The following is a 23,054-nucleotide window of genomic DNA, read 5'->3' as shown; positions in this document are numbered from 1 at the left end:
GGTGATGGTGATGGTGAAGGTGATGGTGATGGTGAAGGTGATGGTGATGGTGAAGGTGATGGTGATGGTGATGGTGATGGCGATGGTGATGGTGATGGTGATGGTGATGGTGATGGTGATGGCGATGGTGAAGGTGATGCTGAGGCTGATGGTTTTCCATCTGTGTCTTCTTTTTTAGCTGCCCCTCCCCGATTGAAAGAGATGAGGAGCCAGGAGTCAGCTGCTGGCTCAAAGCTGGTGCTTCGGTGTGAGACCAGCTCAGAGTACTCCTCTCTCAAGTTCAAGTGGTTCAAAAATGGGAGTGAATTAAGTCGGAAAAACAAACCACAAAATGTCAAGATACAAAAAAAGCCTGGGTGAGTATGTTGTATGCATCACGAGAAGATGTGCTCAGGAAGAGGAGGAAGGCACCAAGCCCCTGCGTAAAATGGCTTTAGTCAAGGCATAGTGGTTAGATCCCAGGACTTAGAGACAGGAAGTCCTGAGTTCACTCCCTACTCACTAGCCCTAGGATGAGCGGCCAGCCTAGTGGCATTGCCACTCGGGCCTCTGTTTTCTCATCAGTAAAACAAGGAAGCCAACCCTTTCACTCTCAGTCTATGATCTTATATAATATGCATACATGCCCTTACACATATATATTCTTTGCATAAATTATTGTGTCACAAAACACAGAATAGAAGACAAGAATTCTTATCTTGTCACTGAAACTCTCATCCTCATTCATAGTAAATGCTATACTTGCACAGCTGGTGGTACAGTAGGTAGAGTGCTGGGTCTGGGGGTGGGAAGACCTGGGTTCTAAAGCAGCCTCAAGCTCTTACTAGCTGTGTGACCCTGGGCAATTCTCCCTCAATTTCATCACCTGTGAAATGGAGATAACCAAAGCACTTGCCTCCCCAGCTTATCACATTTGTCAAACATTTTATAAACTTTGAAGCACTATATGTAAATGCTAACTATTATCAGGATTATTCTGCTCAGTGAGAAAATGCAGGAAGAATTTCTTCTGTTGATCCCTACAACTAGAACCTTTTTTTTTTAAAGAAAAGAAAAATGAATAGAAGAGTTTTTAGTGGTGTCTGGTAGGCTTCTTTCTGAGCTATCCAGTGATTGGGAGCATTGGAGATGAAAGTCTGCTCACCTAAAATGTGGGGAGAAATGCATTCATGTTGAGCTCCTGCTGACTGGGTGGGTATCATCAGCCCTTTGGGCTTCATTGGTGAGGATGCCGCCTGGTACAGTGAGCCTAGAGTTAGGAAGACCTGCCTCTGCCATTTATCTGTTCTGTGACTCTGGGCAAGACCTTTAACCTCTCTCATTTGTAAAATGGGAAGGTTGTATTGGGCCTCTAATGAGGTCATGTATGTCAAAGGCTATGCTAATATTAAAGTGCTCTAGAAATGTGAGGTGCTATGATTAATAATAATAATAATAATAATAAATTGACCTTTTTTTGGAATACTGAAAGTTTATTTCATTGCACGGAATGCCTTATGTCATTCTCTGTTTCTAGCCATAAGACATTTTAAGGAGAGAGAAATATTTCTTTAATGGCCCCATGATTGGACTAACTTCACTCCATGCAAACAAATATTCCTGGTATTTTAGTGTGGTTTGGAGTTGGAAGAATCCCAGCTCTGCTGTCTGTGTGACCTTGTGTGCTCACTTCCCTTTAGTTTCTGCATCTATCAAACAATGGGGCCTGATGAGATCACTTTCAAGTCACTTTTAGCTCTAAGAATCTCTCCTCTTCTGATTTAGTGCTGTTCTTTTTCATTGTGAGAAGTTAAGGAATAACTTTAGATCTTCTCAGATGTTAATGTCAAGTAGTCTTTGAGGAAGGGAGGAAAGGAGGGAGAGAAAGAGATGGAGAGAGACAGAGAGAGAGAAACAAAGAGAGGAAGGGATGAAAGGAAAGAAGAGGAGGAAGGGACAGACAGGGAGGCATCTCCCATGTGTCCCAGATAACAAGATGCTGGCTACCAAACAAGCTCTCTGTGCAATCCGTCATGCTTCTGTGCACTTTGGTCCCCAGGAAATCTGAACTGCGCATCAGTAAAGCTACGCTCGCTGACTCGGGGGAGTACATGTGCAAAGTGATCAGCAAACTAGGCAATGACAGTGCCTACGCCAACATCACCATCGTGGAGTCAAACGGTAAGCTGTGGAGGTGGTGTTCTCTCTGTCCTCTGTGTGGAGCAGAGGTACACAGAAGCTTTTCAAATCCAGTGACTGGCGGGGCATTGGGTGACATGACTGTGCTCCTGTTCCTTGAGAATCCTGAGACAACAGAGAGCCTACAGTGGAGTGGAGTGTGTGTGTGCACAGGTGTGTTTGTGTGTGTACATGTGTGTTTGTGTGTACATGTGTGCACACATGGACTTTCCATTATGGTAAGGTTGGACTGAATGGTTCCCATTTTTCCAAAATGTGCCACAGGTAAGACACATAGACATGGTCTGCACAGCGTTATGAATAACTGCTTTACATTTCCTTCATTTATTTTATTTTTTAAAATTCACAAGCATTTCTTCTCTCCTTCCCACCCACTGACTCCCATTGAAAACAGAAGAAAAACAAAAGCTTTTCTTCAAAGATGAATTTATTAGTCCCCTCCCAGAGCTGTAGGACTGCTAGAAGCTGGGGATAGGAAGACAAAACTAAAACAGTTCCTACCCTCAAGGAGCTTGCCTTTTGCCAGAGGGAGAGTCCACTGACCATACAGCTGGGGGATGGATCCCATGGGAACAGCTGGGCAGGCCAAATACAGCAGCTGTCTGATTTTTATGTGTCTCTTTCTGTTGAGGATTATGATACAAGAGAAGCCCAGAGTGACAGAATTTAAGATTTTAATGGGATCTCAGTGATCATCTTGTCGACTCTTAGCTGAAAAAATCTCCACTCTAACAAAGCCAAGTCCCTGATTGAAGATCTCTAAGGAAAGGGAACTGAACACTGAGCATGCCCATTCCACTTTGGGACATCTACAATGGTCAAGGCATTTCCCTGCCTCCTTACAGTTCTCAGCCATGGTTCCTGATCCTGCCCTCCGAGGAGACCATGTTTGGCTGTGGAAGCCATGGCAAGTTTCAAGGATGCCACAAGAAGCAGCACACGTCTAGTACTTTTCCACCCGGTCATCCTTCAGATATTTGAATCCAGCTGTCTCACTCTGAGTCATCTCTATACTGAGCACCCTCCATTCCTTCAACTGATACTTACTGACATAGCTTCAAGCCCCTTCATTATTCATATTGCTCTGCTTCAATCAATTGTCTGCTTATAAGTGTCACTATCAACTGGTCCACCAAATGTAGCCCAGTGAGAGCAGACTAGAGGGATGATAACCTCCTTATTCCAAGAAACTTCAATTCCCTTTTGGCAATTTAAGATTACATGGCATTCTTTCAATCTGCCTTTTCATGCTGCAGACTCTTATAGAGGGTGCAGTCCATTAAAACCCCCAGATCTTTTTTTCAGACAATCTACTATCTAACAATGTCCTTCTTTCTTACCCTTGTAAAGTTGAATTCTTGGACCTGTGTAATACTTTGCATTTATCTCCACCAAATTTCATTCTCTTATATTCAGCCCAATACTCTAGACTGTTGAAATGGGTTCACCCCTGACTGTTATCCTCTGTGTTAGCTATCCCTCCCAAGGGTGTGCCAGCTGCAAATGATGCCGATTATCTCCTTGTCATTATTCAAGGCATTGATAAACAGTGTTAAACAGCACAGAGTCAATCGCAGATTTCCTTGAGCACTATCCTGGAGACCTCCTGCCAGACTGATATTGAACCTTGAATGACTCCTTTTGGAGACCGGCCATTTAAGTAGGCCAGAGTTTCTCTAGTTCCATGACTATCTATTCTATATTGTTTCATCATCTCCATAAAAATAGAATGAGATGCTTTCTCAAAACTATCTCCAAATTCTAGGTAAACTAGATCTAAAAACATTTCCCTAATCTACCAGGTTAGTAGCCCTATACAAAAAGAAAATAAGGTTAGTATGGCATGACCCGTTCTCACTGAAGCTGTTAGCTCTTTGTAGGCACATTTCTAAATATTTACCAACTACCCATTTAAAGATCAATTCTAAAACTTTCCCAGGAATCCAGGTCAATGACCCATAGGTTCCAGACCTTTCTTTTCTTCCCTTTCTTTTTTTTTTAAAGGAGTGTGTGCAAGAGAGGCATATGCAGGGTGGAGGGGAGGTGGGAAAGAACAGATTCCCTTCTTCCTCTTTTGGGACCTCCCCTTTTTGTCTATGATCTTTCAGTTTGAACTAACAGGGGCTTAGTTTTCACATTTCCCAATTCTCTGAGCACACAAGGATATAGTTCCTCTGCGCCAGATGCATTGAATTCATTACTGATACTTCAAGGTTCTCTTATTACCTCCTTACTACTACAGGGTAGCACCTCCTCGTTTGTGTTTATTCATATCTTGGACAAAGGTCATTTGCCTTAACACAAAAAATAACCCAAATGAGGTCTAAGCAGCCTTCCCTTCTCCCTATTTTCAGTTATTGTCTTACTCAATCACAGAGAGGTTATATACATTTTTTGATTCATCTTTCTCCCTCAGTATAGATTTTACAATAGCAACAACTCAATTTTGGGTTACCTTAGCTTCCCTTTCCTGCCACAGCTCATTCTGAGATTTGGTAAACCTGACATTGTTTTTATTTTTTAATTCTAAATTATAATTTTAAAAAATCCCAAAATTTCTATAGGACTGACTGATGTGCTTATATTATCTATCATTAAACAACCTTGCTTAAATTTCTTTAAAAAATTTAAATTGGCTAAACCAACATCAATTTCTTTAGAAAACTCTCATTTTCCCTCCTCACTGGAATTGCTTCCCTTTTTGTCTTCAGAATCTTGAAGGTTCTACTCCGTCCACACCTGGCTTCTTTTGGATTTTAGTCCATGATGTTTTCCATATCCTTCCTCTGGAGTGTGTTGAGATGCCATCATTTCAAATCTCTGACACACATCAGACTATGCCTGATTTTCTTCTTTACTGCAACTTCAGGAGGAAATTATTCCTCTGCTTTTTGCCTATGGAATTATCATGAATACAAGTCAAGGAGCTGTTGACTAGCCTTCCTTTTCCAACCTTCTGGGTTCACAGCCTGGGTGTTGTCCTTGACTCCTTGTTCTTCCTCATGACTCTCTCTTGGCAGACATACCATCAGTTGCCAAGTCTTATCAATTCTTCATCTACAACATCTCACCATGCCTCTCATGGTCTCCACTCACATGGCCTCAGCCCTATCTCATGCTCTCACTGCCTTTCTCCTGGGCTATCTCAGTAGCCTCCCAGATTGTGTCATTTGGTCAGATCTCTCCTTGATCCAGTCTATTCTCCATACAGTTGCCAAGTTAAGGGGCCTAAAGGAGACATCTGACTACATTTGTTCCCTGCTTGTAATACCCCAGGAGTTCCCTCTCACTACTTGGATGACATAAAATTCCTCTCCAGCTGACCTTTCCAGACTGTATTTCATACTGGTCCCTTTCATGAAGTCTCAAGTATAGCCACACCATCCTAATTGCTTCCCATATTTCTATTTCATTTCCCCTCCTCATGCCTTTGCACAGATGGTAGGTACCCCATGTCTGGAATGTATTCCCTACTTCACTTGTGCATTTTGGATTTCTAATCTTCCTTCAGTGCTCAACCCAAGGGCCACCTCTTACGTGAGCTCTATCCTCCTCCTCCTCCTCCTCCTCCTTCTCCTCTCCCTCTCCTCCTCCAACCACTAGAGTGTCCTGGAGTTCCCTTCTTTGTATTGGGTGTGTCTATTGTGTGTGTGTGTCTGTGTATGCACATTTGTGGTTGCTTACATGTATACATCCCATTTCTCCTGATAGAGTGTAAGCTCCCAGAGGGCAGAGATTTTTTAAAAAATCTATCTTTTTATCCCCATAACTCATCGTGGTACTTGCCATTTAGTAGGCATTTAATAATTACTAGTGAATCATTGATTTATTCTATTGTCCCTGGGAATTCAATTTGCATAAGAGCTAATTAATCTCTGTATCAGAGCTGTGGATTCAGTTTATGTTGATAAGACACTGAGCTTCCCAATACTGACTGAATTGGGAATGTAATTATAACTGCTGTGGTTTGGGTGTGTTGGTCATGGGTCTGCCATTAATCATGGAAAACAAATGGTCTTATGTTCTACAGGGGGCATGCCCAGAGAGACAGAGAAACAAGACTGTAATAAGAAGAGCTGATGTCCTTTCAGATCCTTATCCCCAGCATATTTACAGGCTTGTTGATAGGTTTTCTAAAACCCCTTGGCTGCATGGCTGTGTCTTTATTCTGAAACCAGAGCTGGATTTCAGAGGCTCAGGTGGCTAAGAGATGTATGGTGCTATGTCCTGTACCCCTTTTGGAAAGACTCATCCTAATTGGTTTCAGAGAAACCTGGGATGATTTGTATGAATTGATAGAGTGAAATGAGCAGAACCTGGAGAATAATGGATATAATTACAAAGCTCTATAAAAATTTGAAAGATGTTGAAGCATCTTTCAACCACATCTCCTGAGGACTGGGGGTGAGAACTCTGCTCTCCACCTTGTGCAGAGAGGTGATAGACTCAAAGTGTGGAATGAGACAGACACTTTTGGATGTGGCCAAAATGGGACTTGTCTCTGTATCTACTGGGAGTGGGGAAGAAGTGAGGTGGAAGGGAGAGATGATAATAGGGCTCCTGAAAATAATAAAAAAAAGAAGAAAGTGGGATCCTCAGGCATTTAAAAATCACACAAAGGAGAAGAGTGGGAAACAGAGACAAGCAGTATGGCTTTGAAAATAACAAGTAGCATTGATTACCTGCTTAAAGGAAAAGGCAAGCTGTATGTAAGAGAGCTTTGGGACTTTATGTTCAATTGACTTTCTCTGGTTGACTTTATGGAAATGCACATTGGATTTGGTGCTTGTTAATTTTTAAGAAAGGGGGCTATTCATTTTTTTAAAAAGACAATAAGTTTTTGGCCCCAGAATGATGGCATCCTTTGTTTCCAGAAACTACAAAAAGCCCCAATCACACTTGTACATTTTAAGAACAATTTTAGGACTTGGGTGTACATACATCATGTAAATCTTGTTAATTTTAGCATGTAATACTCATGATAGAATCTTCAGAAATAATCTGCTTGCCTTTGATCATTAGAACTTTCATAAATTCCATAAAGGGTTTGTGCCCAAACTGGAGCATTTTTCCAGAATCCAGCCTGATTTGTAAAATATTGAAATGCTGCAAACAGACACAGGTCCCTTCCCTTCCTTTCCTTGGTGTTCTCAGCATAAGTCACTTGGCTGCAGGCAGATGCTGATGGTGGTTCTCATTAATTCAGCTTAATGAAAGGGCCACCCAGCACATATGAACACATTTCATTTTCCAAATTCCTCAGGGAACAGTGTGTTGCTGACAGAAAAAATATCAAGAAGCCTGGGTTCATAAATACACTTTGCTCATTCTTGTAAGTGGGACTTGGATTTAGTGATTTGCAATTTTGCTTTTGGCAGGATAGATGTATTTGCTAAAAGGAATGACAATCGGTATAGTATTCAAACAGACTTTCTGCTGCAGGATCTTTATTAGCAAGATGAGATTTTCTCATTAGCAAAATTGTTTTGGAACCAAGAAAATCGCAAGTCATGGCTGGTTATGATCATTTCTGAGGTTGTGTTTTCCCAAGAAGTGTTATGGCCAGAATTTGCCTGGAGGCCTTGCTTTGGAACTATGAGCCTGAAATGTAATTCTCCTGTCTGTGGCTAGAAATCTCATCTTTGTTACAGAGATGATTGGGATTGGGTGTGCATTTGTGCTTTAGCGGAAGTAGGAAGTGCTTTTTTTGCTGAGTATTTTTGGGGTATTAAGAACCACATCCTTCTGGTCATACTCATGAAATGCTATAGTATCCCAGGTGAGGATCTCCTAAAGGACGATGCAGAATGGGCATGAATGATACGCACAGATGGCAGCACCTTGCAAAATAGGATTTATACTGGAAAATTCATGGGAAGGATGCTTCGAAGATGTGTAGTATCAAGGGTATGGAGGTGGGGAGGCGGAACAGTTGCATACCAAGAAGGAGGAAAAGGGATGGCATACCTATGTGTTCTCCTGGTATCTTCATGATGCCAAGGGGAAAATGAGGTGGTCCACAAGTGTGTTGGCTGGACCTCCTTTGGTGATTTAAGAGAATAACTTGCCTAGGCTGGATGGGCTTGAAAAGTTGGGAATTGCATTTTTGGAAGGAATATATGCATTCATGGGATCACAGATCTGTTATTTAGGTCTTTTGTGGGGGTCAGTTTAAAGAAATTCTTTGTTCCTAATTTTTCTGTAATTACCTCCTCTTTATTCTAAAACTATTGCTCAGAGATACAGGGTCAATAATTGCCTTAGAGGGAGGATGATGATAGTCTTGAAACATTTTGTCTTTTTGTCTCGATGTTTGTGTTGGGAGCTAGATGGTGAAATGAATGTGTCCTGGGCCTGGAGTCAGGAAGACCTGAGCTTATATCCAGTCTCAGAGACATAATAGCTGAGCAACCCTGGGCAAGTCCCAACCTCTGTCTACCTCAGTTTCCTCAACTGTAAAATGGGGATGATAACAGCACCTACCTCCCAAGGCTGTTGTGAGAATCAAATGAATGAAGTACTTCCTTTGTAAAGTACTTCCCACAGTGTCCGGCACATAATGAATGCATGTTCACTCCCCTAGTACTTCTGATATAGTTGCTGTATTCATTCATCCATTTAGTGAATGACAAAAACAACAGAACATTTATTGTCTACCTGAATAACACACTTATGCTATATTCTCAGAGCTTACTACATTAGCCTCAGCTCAATGTCTGCTATGTCTTGGACAGATGGACAGTGGGAGGGCCTTCTCTTCCAAAGGGATCCTTGGATACTTGGCTTGAAAGCTGATTTTTTTTTAGACTGAAGAAAACTCTGTTCTCTCTTGATGACTGTTTATTGTCTGTCCTGAGTTTTTAAAAGTTCAAGAGAAGAAAGAAAATTATTTGAACATTCTTCAGAAATACCACCTTAGATTGTCCCTGCTCTGAAAGTAGAAGATCTTAGTCCTTACTACCTGAGGGAGCCCCCAACACTTTTACAAAGATGAATTTACATTCTGCTGTTCTTGTTTTCATTGGTTGTGGCCTGGACATCTTAGGTCTACTTTGGTGCATCCATTAAATTCTTGAGGAAAAATGTGCTGTCAACTCTTACATTGTTGGTGACCTTGACATTGGAGGGATATGTATCTACATTTACTTCTGGGCCCAAGGAACCAGCATTGTCTTGCCAAAAAGTTATTTCTAATCTCTATTATATTCACAATGAGATCTTACTCAATTCTGAATTTGGGGTATTGTGCACTTATTAGACACATGATACCATTTCTCCTCTCGTGGTATAAGCCAAAAGGCCCATTCTAGCTCTTTTCAGCTGCTGGATGAAAAGAGGAGCTGTCCCCTAAAAGACTGTAAAAAGCCCATGTGTATGTTCCTCAGAACTGAGCCCTCTAGCCTGCTGGATGCATGAGAGGGCAGCAGGGGTAGTAGCCCTGGAATCTCAGTATCTGAATTGGAAGTCTGGCTCTGCTCTTAACTAGCAGGTGCAGCCTTAGCAAGTCACTTAGACCTTCTGGGCTACATTTTCCTCATAAAAAAGGGTTTGGACAGGATTATCTTTAAGTCCCCCCCATCACTAATTTATACAGTCCTGTTCATCATAATAGAAAACTTAAAGATGACATAATTAATTACCACTGTGGGAATTTCTAGATGGTTAGAAAAAATCCACACCAGAAGCTATCCTTGGCTAGATGGTATGCTTGACTTACTTAGACCATGATTTTCAAATGAAAATCTTTGTCATATTAGAAAGCATCCAAGGGGCGACCAGGTGGCTCAGCGAGTAAGAGCACCGGCTCCAGTGTTGGGATGACCTGGGGATCAAATCCGGGCTCAGATACTTAGTACCACACCCAGAAATAACTGGCTGTGTAACCTTGAGCAAGTTACTTAACACTGATTGCTTAAATAAAAAAAAAGAAAGCATCCAGCTATAAGTTGCCTTGGGCACTAATTCTTCTGATTTTGTGGATGCAGGAATATTTGTTAATGGTGTCTCTGCTATTTCAGACACAGCTGTTCGGTTATCTAACCATAGATGCTGCAGTTTGGTCTATTTTCCTGACTACTAGGTGGTTTCTGGACCTTTAGATAAATCTATGTAACTGGAATGACAGAGATTAGGTTCTGACATGCAGACAAACTCTTTCCAGGATATTTGAATTTAGTACTAGTTAGACCACTAGTGACATTGTTCCCACCAGCATCCTGGCAGAGGCAAGAAGGCAAGATCAGGTTTTTTAGTCTCGTGCGGTTCCCAACAGTACTTAACTCAATATTGCACAGACGGACTCATGATGGCCTGAACAAAAGCTTGGATTTTACTCATCACTGGAAGCTGATGCTACAGATAAGGGAGAAAATGCCTATACTGCTAGAATCGATTTACTTTCCAATGATCCCAACTTGGAAATGGCTTTCTTCCTCACGAAGCTGCAATTCTCCCACTCTCTGTGATGAGAAATTCTGCTGGCAGCATTTTTGCCACCTCTCTTGGCTATTCCAATCGTGACATTGACACATCCCTTCTCAAGGAGCAGGCCACTTCTGGGCCACTTGCATGCTCTCATCGAATAGATAGAAATGATTTATTCTTCCCAGTGATCTTGACTTAACAGCTCATGTTTGCCGTCCAAGAAAGAAGAAACCAGTTAGAATCATGGATCCATTTGTATTCCTCATTCTATGAAGTTCAAGTATAGGGCTTTCCCTTCTTGGGGGCATTTTTTTCCTTCCCCTCATATTGCTGTTATGCACCAGTCTGGCTGTGACTGGCATTTGATGGTGTGGCATAACATCTTGTTGACCTTTGTGTTTTGCAGAGACTGTAACTAGCATGCCAGCATCTACCGAAAGGGCAAGCATGCCATCAGGTAAGTAAAGTCAGTCATCATCCAGCTTTATGCCCTGGATTGACCAGTCTGCCTGCTGACTGCACCTCTACTAAACAGAAGCCTTTTTGCCTTCAGAACTGCCCCCTCCTTTTCCTTGTCTACTAACAACCTTAAGCATGTTCTGCCTGCTGGCTCCCACTCGGGCTTCAATTTGGGGAAGAGTGACCACAATTACTGATGTTTCTGGTCAAAACCTGCACTCTGAAACAGGTCTGAGGAGTAGGAGGATTTTCATAAATAGTTGTAAAGTTGTGGCCATTGGCCCCTCTGTCTCCCTGACAGGACAGCACTTTCTGTTCAAACATACTTGAATAGCAGGATCTTTGTAGATAGTATTGGAATCCACAAGCCCAGTGCCTTTGAAGCAATAGCTTAGAGATGAGGATGCTAGGATCTGGCAAAACTTTTGGAGAGTAAATTTGGTAATTATGATTTTGGACATGGTTCACAGGCAGCCTCTGACCTTTTGGCCAGGATCTGAACTACACACTTGAGAACTTAAGATCAGCAACCATGGTTGCTGTTGGTATACATCTTCATCTCAAAAACTCCAAAAGCAAGGAACTGTGGGCCAGATATGGTACTTAAAGCTGATTCCACAAGTTAAGAAGAGTAAAGTCATACTTTAGGAGGATGCTTATGAATTATGGTTTGAGAACTAGTTCTTAGAGTTCTCATTCAGTGTCCCAATGCCAGCTGATTTCTGCCCACCCAGAAGAGTGGGCAAAGTAAGCTCATGGGCTTAGGACTTGGAATTTGATTATAAGGATTCCTTGTGGCAGTAACTCCACTGAAATATTCAGTTCTAAGACATAGACCTGATTCTACTCAGCCACAGTAAGGAAAGACAGAATGGACTGAGTAGAAGAGGAAGAATCAGAAATACACTAGGAAGGATGTGTATGGTGCTTGAACCCATTGGTCACAGGTGACAAAGCTTCAGGTTGAAGGGAAGGGGGACTGGAAGCATAGCTGGGTTCATTCCTCTTGCCCTAGAATTTTCTCAGGGAAACATTGCATCTGTTTTACCACTATCTCCCCTACTGCAAGGAGGCTGGAGTGACTCAGTATTTCAGCCTCAAGAAGTCTGTGCAGCTATGGAAACTTTAGGCACCAGAGGATGAGGAAGATTCTCAAAGTCAAATGATAGAGAATGCATGAGAAAAGCTGAAAGATCACAGTCAAGGGGAAAAAATCCAGAAGTAACATGTACTCTACTAACAGATAAAATAACATAAGATAAAAAACACCCAAACCAAATCACTAAAGTCTCCAAAAGAAATAAAAGTACATCGTGCAAATATTCTAACATGTAAAATAACCAATATTACCTAGTGAAAATGAGAATGTTGTGGACTTAACAGAAATCATGGAATAATATCAAGAAACCTTAGCATAGTTCAAAAGAGAACTTTCAGAAGAAATTAGGAATGGATTTAGGAGAGGAATCAGAGTTCTCAATGCAGAAATAAAAGCAAGCAAACAAACAGCATAGTAAATATGTGTGTGCATGAATGTCTGTACATACACACATATACACACAAATGCATACACATACATATACACATATATACATATACTATACACACATATACTCATATATATGTCTGTAATTGTGTATACACGCATACATGATAGCAAATTTCTTTAAAAAAGAGGAAGTGGTGAGAGAGAAAATAACTTAAAGAATGCAAAAATAATACTACAGTAGAGGAATAAAATAACAAAAGAGATGTAAAAAACAACACTGTTAAGGAGACACACAAATTCTATGTCTGCCAAAATGACCAACCTTGGATCAAGTGATTAAAAAAAATACTTAAAAGGCTAAAGCTTTAAAAGAAATTTTATGGAAAGACAATGAAAGTGGAACACTTTGTTTGAACTTGGACTTGTAACCCCTGCTAAATAAATTAATATTTTTTAAAGGATTTAACAAAATGGGAAATTGTATAGATGTGGAGAGGAGAGATAGTAGAGAATATGTGTCCTATTGAAGAAAAATATTTGCTTTAGAATATAGAATCTAAATAGAAATTTAGAGTTAAATATACCAAATGTTTAAAAAGCAATTGATTCTAGTCATGCAAATTATTCCCAAAATTGATAGAAATAAGATCACTTCAATATCAGGTAAATGCCAAATTTGATTTGATGTATCAGTTGATAAAGGTGGCAAAATACCTTATTCAACTCCTTCTATGAGACAAATACGTTCTAATGCCTAAACCAGGGAAAGATAAAGCAGAGAAAGAGAACAAAAGACCAATATCATTATGGAATATGGTTGCAAAAACTTGAAATAAAATATTAACCAAAGACTGGAGTAATATCTTTTAAAAAAGTTATTATGTACATGTTGGAATTACATGAAATACAAGGATGATTCATCAATAGGAAAATAAGTAACATGATCATATTAAAACAAGACCCCAACCTAAGCAATTATACAGGTAAATTCAGATAAAAAGCTTTTGAGAAAATACAACATTCATTTATGTTAAAAAACAAAAAACAAAACCTACCAATTGTAGGTCAGAAGAGTAATTTTTAATATGTTAAAATTATATATCTTAAACCAAAGCTAACTTTGTTTGCAGTACACTAGAAGCCTTTACCATAAATATAGAACATAATTCTCGAAATGCCAGAGATAGCAATGAGACAAGAGAAAGAAATTAAATATATAAACAAAGGCAAAGAGGAGATTTCTGTTAACAAATGATAAGATAATTTAGTTAGAAATACCCCCAGAGAATCAGCAAAGAGATTTGCTGGGACAATTAATAGCTTTGTAAAGTATCCAAATATAAAATAAAGGCATAGAACCATCAATATTTATTGCAATACCAAAATGTATACAGAATTAATTAAAAGGTAAGGTGCATCAAAATAGTTATAAACTATCTGAAAGTCCATCTTCAAATGCACACAACACATAAATGCAATTACAAAACACTAAATAAATTTAATAAGAACTTAAATAATCAAAAGATACTCATTGCTCACATCTGTATCACAACAATATAATGAAACTCTAATCTGACTAAAATTAATTTACAGACTCAGTGCTATATCAGTTAACTATCGAATTCCTTTTTAGAGTTAGACAAAATAATTTCAAAATGTATTTGGACAAAGAAAAGCTTGAGAATTTCAAAGACAATAGTCTGGGGGAAGGGAGTAGGAATGAAATGGGGATAGCATTTGCAAACTTCAAATTATGCTGTGAATCAGTGTAATTGTCAAAAGTATTCAGTATTAGTTTGGAAAAAGAAAGTAGATCCGTAGATCAGTAGAACAGAATAGTTAATACAATGAAAATGAGTAAAATATACCTATTCTTTGACCCAGAGATTCTCCTGCTAGGCATATACCACAGAAAGATCAATGATAAAAAAAATAATAAGGTCCCATATATACCTTTTTATGATAGCAGAAAGAACTGGAATAGTTGCCCATCATTTAAGCCAGTCTTGAGGCCACATGTGGTCCTCTAGGTCCTCAAGTGCAGACCTTTGACTGAATCTAGTTTGGCCTTGAGGCAAGTTCTTCACCACTATTTAAGCCGAACAAATATTATATGAAAGTAATGGAATGTTAATGTGCTGTAAGAAACCAGGAATATGAAAAATTCAGAGAATCAGGGGACAACTTCTATAAAATGATTTAGGGTGAAATAGGAACCAGGAAAATAATATACACATTGACCTCAAAAATATGAATGGAAAGAACGAAAAGCAACAAAAACTAGAAACTGCTTCTGCATTAGCATAAAGACATATTTGCCGCCAGAGAAGAAATGAGAGAACACAGGTATGTCCCTTCCTTGTAGAGGTAGTGACATTCCGTGTGGCCCATTGGTTATGCCATCAATCTGATTGATTTGTTGACTATTTTTTTCAGAACTGCTTTCCCTGCCCCCTTCTGTTTGTGAAAAGAGTTCATCTTCAATATAGGACTGGGGGAAGCAAAAATAGGAAAGCAAATGTGTTGTAAAAATAAAATATACCAATAAATTAAAACAAAAATAAGAGTCTGACAGGGAATGCCTGTTGATTTTTTTTTTCATTTTCCTGCCTGTAAATATGAATGACTTAATGATGGGGAGTTGTGGAACCAAGGAAAAAGGAAGAACTTCCACCAGCTTATATAATATAACCCTGGTAGCCAACAAATCCCTACATGTAGCCATTTCCCATAGATGAGATGTTATGTTTGGGAATTGTTTTCACTTCTCTCACATTCCCTACTAAAAGTCATTGTATTCTAGTTGTCTCCTTCCCTTCCCAGTCCTTCAACTCTTTCCAATTTTCTTGATATTATTGTTATTCTAGATTTGTGATTAAATGCCTAGGGCTAGAAGTGTGACCTCAGAGACTATCTAGATAGTCTGAATCTTTGGTTTTATTTTTTCTTCAGATTTATTTATTTTTCTCAAATAAAAAAGATTTCCTCACTCTTCTCTTCCATTTGAAAACAGATGAACAAAATCCTTGTAAGAAATATGCATGGTCAAGGGAAAAAAAAACCTTGTCTCATACAAGGAGGCCAATGTCACTGGATCTCATCAGGGCTTTATCTATCCCAGTGGGTAGATCCAAGATGGCAGAGTCAAGTGAGCATTTTTGCCCAGTTCTCCCCACATTCTTCCTTAGATCTTTATCAATCCTGACCACCGGCACAATCAAAGAAATTCGTTGTGCCTCCCTGCATATGTTGATTGACTCTCCACATAAGCATCTTGTTTAGTGTGGAATGAAGAGCTTCTCTGTGATGGAAACTGAAGCTTTCATAGATATTAAGGTCCATTTCAGAGTTAGGGACCTGCTTCTCCATATCTGCTGATGCCTCTTTTATGTCTAAGCTGCATATACTGTCCCTTATGGACTTTGACTAAACACTATTTTTATTGACCTTCTATTGCCTGTGGAATCATTAAATCACGGATGCTTTTCTCAACTTTTTTCCTTTCCTGGGGTCTCTCTGAGCATGGCACATTTGCAATGGAGAATTTTGCTTGGTCTGGTCCCATAATTCCTTATTGCCTTTTTCTGTTTTATAGAGTACCCCAGTAGAATATCAATGTCAACAGAAGGGATCAATACTTCTTCATGTAAGTACTCAACCACTTTATTAACTGGCCATTACCATAGTTTTGTCATGACTTTCAAGGACTTTTAAAGTTCATCTGCATCTTGAGGCTGGTGTTAATGCCAGTTCTAATGCCATATTTCCCCATAGAACTTGAAGGATTTGGGAAATGGCGGAGATGGTCTGTTCAGAATTACATTTCCTTCTGCAGTCCCTTCTACTGAACACATGTGAATATAATTGAATGGAGACTTCCTGTGTATGGTTGATAGACTAGACCAGTGCTTTTAGGACTGAGAGCTCATTGCTCAGCCTCTGCAAAATGTCCTTGTGTGAATCATCAAATCGCATGTCAGGATCAGTATTGGCTCAATTCCAGACACATAGTAGGCATCTAATAAATACTCATTGCCTGAGATGTGCTATACAGATGTCTCCATGACTGGTAACTCTATCATTTTTCTACAATGTGCTATATATGGGATGGACAAATGATATGTTGATGCTCATACTTAACATTCGATAGAGACTCATGCGTTAGAGACAAGTTCTTGGCTGCTCTTGCTCACTATTTTTCCTCCTTATGACGTGGAATGTGTCTTGTGAGGGTACTGTTACTGTGAGATGAATTTTGCTCTTTGTTGTTAGGTGCCAGGGGAACTGAGGAAATTAGGAAAGGCTAGCAAGGACTGCTGGATGCTCATGAGGAAGATGAGTATAAACAATGTAAGGCTGGTGTGGCATAGATGAAAAGGAAGTGTGAGGGCAATCTGAAAGACCTGTGTGAGAGACTGCTGTAAGTACGCCCCTAGAAATTTTCAGGTGGCTATTTAAATGTAGAAACTTTACTTAGTTTCATAAACTTTGTATAATTAGATGTAAGTAGTTCCTTTTCACAATCAACAAAATATGAGAAAATACAACACATTAGGCTGCATTTTCATATGTATACATATATGTGTACACACATGGGCAAGTGTTTTCCTATGTTATGGATATGTATACACACATGCATTATGTATATGAAAAGAAGAGACTCATTTGCTGAAAACTCCATTAAAGAGTGGTAAATCATTATGTTGTAACAGAGAACTGGCCTTGGCTCCAAGGATAAGCTCAGACATGTGTAGGCTGTGTGACCCTGGGCAAGTCACTTATCTTTTCAGTATTCTAGGCTACCTCCTAACACTCTTCAAGAGGAAGTTCTATGCCATTGAAATCATAGGTTCCATTGCTGTCTCAGAAATCCAGCTGTTCTGCTTTAACTGAACTGACTAGTGATATTTTCAAGTTTAACTGATGTCTTTTTTTAGGCGATTGCCTGATTACTATTTCCACCATATTGAATATTTTTGTGACAAAGAAAAATAGTTAAGTGAAGCTGACCAACCCAGCAAAATTATTGTTTGATAGCATATGAAACATTCCTTCATTCATTCAAAAAATATTTATCATTTTCTATGAGCCAGGCACTGTGCTATACACAGATGAAAATGAAATAGTCTCTACCCACAAGGAGCCTGCATTCTTTGGAGGGGGAACCACATACATAGGAAATTAAAATGAACAATGCAAAATAATTTTCAGAGGCTGAGGGCTAACAACTGAGGAGATGGGGTAGACTATCAGAAATGGCAGCTGAACTGAGCTTGGAAGGAACCTAAGGATTCTATGAGGGAGAGTGGAGAAGGTAGGGCATTCCAGGTCTGAGGAAGAATTTAGAAAAAACCCCATCAAGATGGGGGATGGAATGTTGTGCATTGGTTGCTGCGAGCAGACCAGTGGTGACTTCAGCACTGAGAAGAGAGAAGAGAGGGCATGTAACAGACAATGATGGTAATGGGATAGTGTCAGTAATCCTGCATATGGAGTCCCTTCTTTTCTCCCAAGACAAGGGAAATATATCTCCCCCCACCCCGCCACCCTGCCATCTTCCAGGATCGAGATTGGACATTGGAATTGATCTGAATTGAACTGCCTTTTAGGATTATTTTCATTTACATTTTTGTAGTAACTCTATCTTGGTCTCCTGACTGTTTACTTCCTCAGCTTAAGCTCCCAGAAGTCATCTCATAGCTCCTGAATTCCTCATATTCAGCATTTTTTGTGATCCCAGAGTATTCCATTACATTCATAATTTGTCCAATTGATTGATGCCCATGTTTATTCCTTCTTTTCCCCACTATTAAAAAGCCATGAACATTTTTGTGTATACAGTTAGTTATTTCTCTACTTTTGACCTGCCTAGACTATCTGCCCAGGAATTGGGGCTTACTTGGTCGAAGGATGTAAATGGTTTAGTGACTTTGCTCGTGTAATTCCCAATTGTTTTCTATTATGGTTGGACTGATTTACAGCTCCACCATTAGTGAATTAGGGCCCTGTCTTCCCTCAGCAATCCAATGCTGACTATGGTCTTTTATCATCTTTGTCAATTTAATGGATATTGAGGTGAAATCTCAGTTCTTTTCATTTGCACTTGTGAATGATTTGAGACCTCTTCCCATTTTTTTATATGTTTACATCTCTTCATTTGAAAACTGTGCATAACTTTGACTATGTATGGGATAATTACCACCACCACCACCAGCGGCAACAAAGAACATTTCTGTAGTGATTAGGATGTTCTAGGCATCTTGTTAAGTGCTGTGGAACTGTTATCTCTTTGATCCTCACAACAACCCTACAAAATAAGTGTTACCATTATCCTCATTTTGGAGTTGAGGAAACTGAGGCACAGAGGGTCAAGTAATTTGCCGAGGTTCAAACAACTAGTAAGCATGTAAGGCCAGACTTAAACTCATGCCTTCCTGACTCCAGACAGCACTCTGTCCACTTTGCCAAAATTCCCTATATAGTTTGGATAGCAGACTTAGACAGCAGATTTTTAAAAAAATTACACGGCAGCATTTTTTTTCAGAAATAGAAAAAAAAGGAAAGATTCCAGACCAAACAAGAAACAGGGGAGACCACAAAAACAAATACACAAAAATATTTTGATTTTTTTTTCCACAAGGGAAATTGTCGAGCAGAGGAAAAACAAACTGCACTTCAATATCTGTGATTTCTTTATATTTTCATGATTAAAAATGTTTGTTAATATAGAATATAGATTTAGTATTTATCTCTATATCTTAGAACATCTCAATTCATGTGTATAGATGTATATGTATCATCTTTGTATACTTATGCCTTTAGGTATTTATCCATCCATCCATATGTGTATGGGGAAAGTAGGTGTCATAGTGGATAGAGTACTGGGCCTGTAATAAGGAAGACCTGAGTTTGAATATGACCTCAGACATTTTACTAGCTGTGTGACCCTGGGCAAATCATTTAAACCCTGTTTGCATTGGTTCCCTCATCTCTAAAATGAGCTGGAGAAGAAAACGGCAAACCACTCTAGCGTCTTTGCCAAGAAAACCCCAAATGGGGTCACAGAGTCAGACCTGACTGAGAACTAAAAAACAAGTGTGTGTATGTGTGTGTGTGTGTGCGTGCATGTGTGTATGTGTGTGTGTGTCTATCAAGATCATTTAAGCACCATTTGGAGCTTATTGGAGCATATCTTGTTTAGTCCAATTTTCTGCTGATTTGGGAATTATCTGGCCCTAGTCCTTCTTCCAAGGTAGCACTACTGAAACTGTGGCTGTGTGATATGAGCACAGTGGTCAGGCCACGGGATTATTTTGACCGTTCTTGTGATGGGTCCTGTCTCTCTTACCTGTACTGAATCCCTACTGATCTAATCCATTGGTGGCCTGGGTCATCTATATAGATGCAGGTTCCCTGGCATCATTGGCTGAATTTACTGTAATCGGAGAGGCTCTAACTCCTTTGCTCTGTTATTTGGGCCCTGTGAGTCCTTCCAAGATGACAGTCTGAATGTTCTCTGATAATCAATGTGTTGTATAGTGGCTTTGTGCAGATTTCCTAGTTAGTGTCTGTGAATTAGAGTCCATTTGGATCATGATATCCTTCCATTGGGTGTTTTTGTTGGGTTTTGCAAAGTGCTTAATATTTGAAACCAAATCATAGGGTTTTTCCTTGGCACCTTGTCTGCTATAAATTTCCCCTGCAGGATTTAGTGAATAAAGTGATTTAGTCTCCTGAAACCGGAGCTCTTCCTTTCTTCATTAGCAGGAATGATGGACATTGTCCTTAAGCACATCTGGGCAGTTATGGAGGGGAAATTGCATTTTTCTTGTTTTGTACTAGCTGCAGAGACCCGAAATGGATCTCTTACTCCACAGCTCTATTCATTGTGTGAAATCTGAATCCTCTCTCTCACCCCAGTAGCATGGATATTTCTGAAATGTCTGCTTTTCGATATTTAAAACAAGAGAGGGTGATTTCCTCTGGGGATTATGAGAAAATATTTTTTTTTGTTGTTCTGCACTTATACATTAATCCTTGTAGCTTCTTGGGATGGTGAAGGTGAAAGGTCCTGGGTATAAGGAAAATCTAAAGTGAAACTCAGAACTTTTCATTCTGTTGATTTAAAAGTATGTCTTTAATCAGGAATCAGCAGCTTTAATTTCTTTTCATACCCCTGCTTTTGGATCTCTCCATCTTCTACACAAGGCCTTTCTGAATTTCCCCTGTGTCACTGCCCCTTTCCTCTCCCACCTCTCTTTCCATGTGTGTATAAAACTTAATACATACTTCATATTTATATGGTTGGTCCCTCCCACAGAATGGAAGGTCCCCAAGGAGAGACATTTAAAAAAAAATTTGTCATTGGTAGTGCTTAGCACAGATTTCTTTTTTTTTCCTTAGTAGTAGTTGTTTAATGTTCCTGAACTGAATTGAATCTTGAGTACTGAAATCTCCATCCATGTTGTCTATTTATTTGTTGACTCTGGTGATGAGGAATAAACATGCAAGCTAGATTTTGTGTTTCCTAATATTCCATCCTGAAAAGGTTTGCCAAAGTCACATCAGTAGGATTTTGTAGTGAGCTTGATTTGTTTTGTTTTTATCTGAGCAGTTAATCCGGGAAAAGGATAGCTAACCTAGTTCTTCCCCTTTGAATTCCACTTACTTCTGGAAATCTGCTCCGATTTTGCCAGCCTTATCTCAGTCAAACTTTATTTACAGTTGATGTGATCCAATCACCAATTTGATAGAGTGGAAACATTTCTAGACTCACAATTAGAAATCTTCCCTTAAGCATACATGTACGAAATGCCTCCTTCCCGTCTCCTTAATTTTGAAAAGTCATGTGATCTATATTTTTTAGAAAGTTATTTAGGTTATTTATTCTTTTGGAGCTTATGACATTGCATATTGTGTAAAATGCTGGCTTCAGTCTATTTCCTGCAAGACTTGTTTTCCTGGATGTTGGAGCAGGTTTAATTTACTTTTTTCTTCAAATAGGCAGTCACCACCTCAGTGCTTGGCGTTCTTCAGTTTGCTGAATACTTTATTGCTATGTTCAATTGCCCCTGCATCTTGTTGTTGAAGATGCGTATAATAATAAAGGGACTGATCTAGGTAGCTTTCTAACTTCAATTGACAGTCTCCTCTTGGACTTGGAACCCAGAAAAAGCAACCTAAAGGAACATCAGGCATTGTGAAGCCACTGTTTTAATTCCACTCAGGAAAAGCAAGCCAATTGGATGCTAATTAATGATGTTGGTCCCTTCCAGAACAGGTCTTGCTGGATCATTTGCAAGGCTTGGATCTGCAATTTCTTTATGACATTGATAGATACAACCTCTCTTACCCACATTACTGGTGGGCAAGACTCATGGGGATTTTCCTAAATAATTCTGAGATGGAAAGATATTTCTATTTCATTTTTTTTGTGGCAAATAGTGAGCAAATAACTCCCTTTGGGGAGCTGCTTGTATTCCAGTTGGATGCAAATTGGGTTTTGAAGATTTCTCTGAACATGTGGAGAAAAGGGTCAGAGGACTCCAACTTGCATATAGAAAGGCAAAGAAATCACCAGGTATCCTACAGCAATAAGAGTAATTTAAAAAGAAAATCACCCGATATGTGCAATTTTGTCTTTCTGATTCCTTGGGAAGAGAGCTATAGACTGCACAACAGAGTGGCCACTCCTAGACCTTGGGTGCTGTCTGTGTGATTGGTGCTGAATGTCATCAAGCAACTGTTTGTAGACAGCACCAGTCCATTCACTATACATACTAAAAATCCAATGGCTGCCTTGGAGCTTGTCTTTTTTCTCTGTATGTGTGTGGGCATCTGCAAAGGATGTGGATCATTTCTTTTTCTTCCTCAGAAAGAGCAGCCTACTTAAGAGAGTGCTAAGGTTCTCTGTCCACCTTCATGGACTTTCTGTTTCTTGTGTTCCTCACATTTCCATAAGAGACCACTTCTTGGTCTCATGTAGTTGAAAGAGCTCTCCACTTTTATTCCAGAGACCTGACTCCAAATCCTACCTCCATTACTTTCTTAGCTATGTGATCATGGGCAACCCATGTAAGCCTTCTGAAACTCAGTTTCCTCTTTTGTAAAATGTAAATAATAATACTCACACTCCCAATTTTTCAGGATCATTGTAAAAAAAAATCAAGGACAGATTTCTGTAATGGTCCTGGAGCTGGAGTCCAAAGATCTGGTTCTAAATGGCCCTGCTTACCTTACCTGCCTTATATAAATTGAGCATTGTTCCTCAGTTTAAGAATTAAGTGGCACTGGATAATATCTAAGATCCTCTTCATTTTTAAACTCTGTATTCCCAAGTCACCAACTTTCTCTAGGTTTTCACTTCATCTCCAAAATTTAAGACCTTCTGGAACAATATTGTATCCCTTGCAGACTGAGGATGTAGATCCAGTTAGTACATCAGACTTGAATTTCTGATTTCATTCTTTTCTAAATCCTTGGCATTATCTTCTTTGAAGAGAAC

At 39.5% G+C, this 23,054-nt stretch overlaps 1 protein-coding gene across 5 annotated transcripts in view; it reads left to right on the top strand.

The window, feature by feature from the left end:
- The window catches only part of NRG1 (neuregulin 1), a 219,443-nt gene that overhangs the window by 28,060 nt on the left and 168,329 nt on the right, over positions 1 to 23,054 (top strand). For all 5 annotated transcript variants that reach the window (XR_011171782.1, XR_011171781.1, XM_069104929.1 and 2 more), the window contains exons 2-5: positions 179 to 356; positions 2,039 to 2,160; positions 11,009 to 11,059; positions 16,146 to 16,196. Coding sequence is in view for 3 of the 5 variants with exons in the window: in XM_069104929.1 (XP_068961030.1) it covers positions 179 to 356; positions 2,039 to 2,160; positions 11,009 to 11,059; positions 16,146 to 16,196 (402 nt within the window). In the remaining 2 variants the exon portion in view is untranslated. The remainder of the gene's footprint in view (positions 1 to 178; positions 357 to 2,038; positions 2,161 to 11,008; positions 11,060 to 16,145; positions 16,197 to 23,054) is intronic.

This window comes from Petaurus breviceps, unplaced genomic scaffold, assembly GCF_028583685.1.
Source record: "Petaurus breviceps papuanus isolate PSGF00001 unplaced genomic scaffold, PetGlider_PUasm1.0 689, whole genome shotgun sequence".
NCBI classification, from domain to species: domain Eukaryota; kingdom Metazoa; phylum Chordata; class Mammalia; order Diprotodontia; family Petauridae; genus Petaurus; species Petaurus breviceps.
The sequence above is the reverse complement of the archived record's forward strand: the minus strand, read 5'-3'. Positions and strand labels throughout refer to the sequence as shown.